The sequence below is a fragment of the Sturnira hondurensis genome, unplaced genomic scaffold (genome assembly GCF_014824575.4).
Source record: "Sturnira hondurensis isolate 20B ecotype Veracruz unplaced genomic scaffold, ASM1482457v3 Scaffold0005252, whole genome shotgun sequence".
Lineage (NCBI taxonomy): Eukaryota > Metazoa > Chordata > Mammalia > Chiroptera > Phyllostomidae > Sturnira > Sturnira hondurensis.
In genome coordinates, this window is record NW_028077883.1 from 1576890 (window position 1) to 1583254 (window position 6365).

Here is a 6365-nt window from a genome sequence, read left to right on the forward strand (position 1 = left end):
AGGCAATTAAGTAATTTAGGTTTATCAATCCATTTCAAACTTTTTTTCATTTAAAACAGTGATATTTTACAAATGGAAGACTGATTTTTTTCTCCCAATTTTAATGATCTTTTTTTTAACAGCAAAAAGCCAAAGAAACCCCAAAGAAGGCAAAACAACCGACTGAAACCATTAACGTTAGCCTACGATGGAGATGCAGACATGTAAAACGTACCTTATCCTGGCAACAGCCAGTTTCGGCTTTCTGATTTTGCAGTAGATACCCAGAGGCCACTAAGCTGTTCAGATTGTGTGGATTAAAATGCAGTGCACCTTTTTAACGGAGCATCAGTAAGAAAAGCGTGAAAATCACAGTGCCAGGGGAGATACCGAGATAAAACCACTTCCATAGAAACCATCAGCCCCGAGAAGTCTGGAAGATTAAGATGACTACATGCTGCCTTCCTGATCTTTTCATGAAACCTGCCAGCTGGCAATTGACTTCCATCTCTAATATATGGTGGTAGAATTGCCCATTTGGGATGCCCGATGCAAGCCTCTGCCCGCGGTGGTAACCCATAGTGACATTTTAGCATGAAGACTTTATACCAAGATCTCTCCAATACGATAGGCAAGCATAACATCATGTATACTCAACTGAATGCTACATATTCTTGTGTCAGATTATATACTTGTGAATAAGCCATTTTAATGGTGAATGCAAGATAAGCTCTAAACTGAGCAGAAAACCCATTGAGTAAACTCAGCATCTCTGTGGTTGATGGTAGCTTTTATTGACCTGCATTTCAGAGACAAAGACTTTTTTTTATAAGACTTAATTCTTGTCTTTCTCCAAAGTACGAATGCTGGACATGTACTAGTGTCTTAGAAGAGTGCTCAAGTTCAGTATTTTATAGTGGTTATTGTCTGGAAAACTAATCTGCTTGTGTTACTACAGTAAGTTTCTACTTTCCCCAATTTCAAACCGGTTGCCTGAATCGTTTTTGCTAAATGGAAGGCACAATTTTGCACTATATTAGTGCAGCATGAAGGCATTTAACCCATATTACCATAGAAACCACCTCTTTTCATATGGGATGAAGACATCTCTGTCAAGGGTGTCATGGAGACATTTACAACTTCCTGTATCCTGAAGAGAGGCAAGTTGGTTTTGGATGGTGACAGGATGGAACTAGCTGTTACATCTGCTGTGTACACTTTTCCTCATCATTGCGGCCATTGGGAAACCAACAACATGGCGGTAATTTAAGAGTTTCAGTCCAAAACTCATTAACCCCCTGAAAGATGGATCCCTCTAGTTGCTTTTTAATTGCACTTCAAAGGCTGTTTATGACTAGATTTTTATATTTGTTATCTTTGTTAAAAAAAGAAAAGAAAAGAAAAAAAGGGGCTGGCTGTCTTTTTCATTTTGAGCAGATGGAGAAAATCGTGTATTGATGATTTTTTTTTTTGTGCCTGAAAGAAAATAAGATTGTGTGCTGATTTTTTCCCCCTCTGATTTGTTTCTCTAGTCTTGTCATTCTTACTGGTGACATTTGAAGTGGTCTTTTTAATTTATGATTTTGAAAGCTAACATTTTAAGAAGAGAAAAGTATTTTGTCTAGGGCTTCGTTAAATGTGTAGACCCAGGGTGGCTAACGTTTTCTAGAAAGAGCCAGGTGGTGAGTATTTTCAGAAGGGTCAATGCGACAGCTTCTCAACTCTGCCGTCATGAGAGTGCAGCCATGGAGAACACACAGCACAGTGGAGCGCAAGCATGGACATTTTCCACTAACAGTTTCTTACACAGTCAGCAGGCCGCATCATAGGTCACGGTTTACTGACCGCTAGTCCAGAAGTTTATTCCCTGCTACCTCCCCACCGTGTCTTGAGTTTTCATTCATTTACCTCAGACCAAAATCAGTGTTTAATTTTGCAGGTGAAAAGCTGTCATTGAACGTATCACTGTGTTGGAAGTAGCTATATTTTTGCAGCTGTAGGGCTGGGAATGGCACAGTGAAATAGTACCTAACTTGGCAGATTTCTTTCATATGAAAAGAAAATTCAAAAGGTGCCATTAAAAAGCAATATTATTTTTCAGGCAACTTTTCCTGCAACAGCCTTTGGGAGGGGGTGGGGGTGCCTAGGGTGTCAGGTCCTTTAAAAATAATGTAACAGCTATTTTTACCTTAAACATAGCTGTGTTGCTATAAAAACAATGTGAAATAGAAGGTATTTTACCTTCATACTAGAGTTTGAACTCCCCCTGCTGTTCCTTAAAGTATTTGCAAAAATTATAGAAGACATCAGGTCGGGATGTCATTGTCCCCAGAATGAACACATTTCTATGTATGTCAGTACGAATTAAATGTGGTAAATGTGAATTTGTTATTCAATATTTATTATAATAAACAATGTAAATAATTTCAAAACCAACAAGTGGTTGAGAAGATGAGAATTTTACTTTTAACCAAGGAATTAAATAAGGAAAAGCATAAAAATAAAGTCCATTCTATCTGTCTTATTGAAGAGGAAGACACAAAATAGTATTGCTACTCTAAAACTGTGATTGCCGGTATAGGTATGTACTCAGGAGTCTTCCAGAATATTGATCTCTTTGAATAAAATAATCCATTTGTCCAAAATAGTAGAGAATCTAATTCAGCTAACAGCCTTATGAAATGCGTTCAGCACTTAATAACATTGAAATTGTTGAATAAAAGAAAATATTGTTGCTACTAAAGCTATACATATATTATTGTAAAATGTCATTAATTCAGAAGGCAAATTGGTATCACCCGACCTTTATTGTAAAAAAATAATTGATCAAAATTATAAAATGTTATGAAAGTAGAAGATGAGTTTATTCATAAATTGATTCCACTTTACAACACAATGTGTGTGCAGGAGACTAGTTTTAATGTGACTCAACACTGCGGAGTATATTGGAAGTTCCTTGTTATATAAATATACACCAGATGGCCTCTTGTTAGAAAGGTTGGAAGGAGGGGAATGCAGCTAGCTGGCTATTTGGGACAAATGAAAGTTACTGTATTCATGTTTATAACCTGAAAATGGCCTTATTTTTGCTCCTGGCATGAGTCAATAATGAGTTAAATACCTTACTAAAATTTCATCAGAACCTCATTCCTCCTGTCCATGTTAAGAATTCGGGACAGGAATATAGTAATAACTTGTCTGTTGACACTTTTGCCTTACCAGAATGGTCTGAGTCCAAAAAGATTTAGAACTACTGTTGGATAAGTATGGTCTACTTGGCTTAAGAAAAAGAAAAGAAACGGAGAGTATTGGCACGTGTTAGACTATTTTGTTGGACTGTGTCGATATAAACCACCCAGAAGTGATGTAATTGATCTCTCTGGAAAGGGGCTGATTTGCTGATTCATTAATACCTTATCTAGGATCTTGACCATCATCTTTATTTCAAAGCCTCTTTGAGGACATTACAGTGTAGCTTAAGCTAATTTGAAATGAATACGTAAAAGCATGTTCTTAATTACTTACTGCAAAGCACAAACTTCTTATAACAGACAAATATTTATTGAATTATTGCAGATAAGACACTCTGCTAGGCACTGTAAAAAACTAATAATGGCTTTTGTGTACATATGTAGCTAAGATATTCAAAAGGAGGAACAAATGCTTAATGAATGCACATCGCCCTTTACTCTAGATCTGTTGTTCAACGTGGTTCGTGTTTTTTCTTACTGAACGCCCTCCACCCTGAGACAGGTGGCAGTGGTCATTATGGCCTAATGAGAACTCATCTTAAATTCCTGTATACTTCAAGATAAAATCACCTATTTTAAAACTTCTTACAGAGAGCAACTAACACCTCTCACCACTTTTTCTGTCCTCCCACTCCCTGTGTCCCTGCTCCTTTATAATGACTTTCCGTCCCTGGTTTCCTCTACTCTGTGCCCTTCTCAACAACTTATCTTGTCTACTCACCTCATAACCATCTTCTACTAAACATGCCCACATTGTTAACAAGAAAAAATAAGAAGTGAATACCTGCGTTTCCTTCCTCTTAGAGTCGAAGTGTCACTTAGCGTGGGAACACGTTGATTTAAACCGAATATATAGGTCAAGGACATGAGTAAAGAGGACAGAGGCAGGTGGCCTGCCAACAAACAAAACAAAACAAAAAACTCTCTTCTATAAAAGTGTTACTTCCTACGCTCGATTTCGCCCAACTCCGAGTCCTCCGACTTGGGGTCTGAATCCATTTGCAAGAATCATCCCCAAATGCTCTGGGATCCCGCTATTCGTAATGACATCACCAAACACAGTGTCTTTCTTGTTCTCTTTCCCCTCTAAGACTGAGGTGTGGGAATGAGAGCAGTCCTCGAACAGATCTGGGAGGAACCTTGCAAGCGGGTGACCTTTCCCGGGTGGGGTTCTGATGTGAGAATGGAGGTGTCTCCCCATCCCACCTGGCCTGTCCTCCTGTGGCCGTGACTGCAGAGCAGGCTTCTAGGTCTCAAAGAGGAGTGTGGGCCTAGCAAGCTTTACTTTTTATAGAAAGGATGTGCGATGTGACCATTCTGGATCTAGCAGGGACACTGAAAAATGTTATATCTATGTTATTAAATAAGTAAAATAAAGCCAAGATGGGTAGAGTTAGTTTTGTAGTTTTATGTTCTCACGCTTTTACCAAGCCAGACCTTGAAATGGGCAGTTTGTGGGAGTCATGTTGTCCGTGATCAAAAATCTCTATTTAGGTATCTAATGGGGTGTCAGCCTTATTGTTGTGTTTCGTGGTGTGTTTCTTTTCTTTTTCCCAGAGCAGTGGTGCTCGCTCACCTACTCTGACCCCCTGATGACTTTCCTCAACATTTTTCAATAATCTATTTCTGTTTGTTTTTTAAAAGCAAACATTAAGATTCCCTTTCTGGTACTTTTTCCTGCCTATTTCTAGAGATTTGAAGAGGTCAGTATCTGTCACTGTAAAATATAACTTTGTTAAATTTGCAATATGTCTTTCTATAAATTATACTCCCTTAAGTATGGTTTTTGGTTAATTTAATTACCTGGATATTTATTTTGTTTAAATAAGAAGGCAGCTGTCTAAGAAGTTTTTGTTAATATTACTTTGTAAATTGTGTAATGTAACTTATTTTAAATTATGTACATTTCTTTTTTAATGCACAAAATGTCTATGTACTGATTAACTACAGATTTGCAAACAAAGCCACTCAGCTTTACTCAGTTAATACAGATGGCAAGTGAAGATGTAACATGCTTTTTTACATTTTCATGTGGGGAATTTGTAAATAATGGCGTTGCTGACAAACATAAACGTGGGAATCATTTTCATTCTACTCGTGTGTCTGTTTTAATTTGCATTATTCACTACTTCAATGTGGGTTAAATATTTTTTCAGTAAATGTGCAAATTCTTTTACTACTTTTATTGCCTGTTCCTGGGTGGTTGTTTTTTTTAACAACTACAATTTAGAAAGTTCAAGAGATGCAAACCTTTACTTTAAAAGTCTGCTGAGGCGCCAGAGTCATCATCCTAGACAAAGGACCTCTTGGTTTCCTAACTTAAAAAACAAGGCAGGAGTTCACACATTAACAAATTGATTCCTGTAATTGCCCAAATTAAGCAAGTTTCCCGCATTTACAATTCAGGAAAGGATGCACGACTTAGATCAGTTATTGGCAGGGCTGCTTGCAGTTACAACATTTTCTGAAGTAGCTGTTTGCAAAAATAGAACGAAGTGGGGAACCCTCAGACACACATGATCAGAACCACTTAACATGTACAGCTAGCCTCCAACGCTTGGTGGGAAAATGGTGATTTGCAGCCTCCTTATTTTCTTTGTTGTGCATTACGACTGAATGTAAATTTTTTAAAATTATTTTTAACTATGACACCCAGATATTTTTTTGTGTATTGCTGGACAGTCACGATCCAAGTCCTAACTTCATGTTTTATGCAGCTCCAGTGGATATCCTGCAAGCACAGATAGGAACATGGTTGGGCTATATTCAAGAGGGGGTTATATAGAGGGGGACATTCCATAACCATGAAAATATACCCATAGACCATTTAAAATCCACTCTCTGTGGAATGTAATGTTTCAATTTCCTGGAAAAGTTAAAAAAGTTGAAGGCCAGAGACAGCCAATGGGTTCAGAAAGGAATATAGAGGAGAAAGTATACACCTTAAGGGGAGGGACAGGTCTGTGTCCCAGTCTTTCACAAACAGTGATTATCGTGAAAACCCTGTCAACCTCTATCCCCACTGGCCAACCTCCTGCTACTCCGACGGCTGATGAATAACCATGCACTTTCATAATTTATCTCTAAGTTTCACTCGTTTATAATATTTGTCTGCTGGGGGGTAATTTTTCTAAT

The 6365-nt window shown here is 37.8% G+C and overlaps 1 protein-coding gene across 2 annotated transcripts in view; it reads left to right on the plus strand.

The window, feature by feature from the left end:
- The window catches only part of THSD7A (thrombospondin type 1 domain containing 7A), a 375672-nt gene extending 370348 nt beyond the window's left edge, over positions 1-5324 (plus strand). For both annotated transcript variants that reach the window (XM_037046384.1, XM_037046382.1), the window contains one exon: positions 123-5324. In XM_037046384.1, coding sequence (XP_036902279.1) covers positions 123-207 — 85 coding nt within the window. In that variant the 3' untranslated portion in view covers positions 208-5324. The remainder of the gene's footprint in view (positions 1-122) is intronic.
- The last annotated feature ends 1041 nt before the right edge of the window (positions 5325-6365 follow it).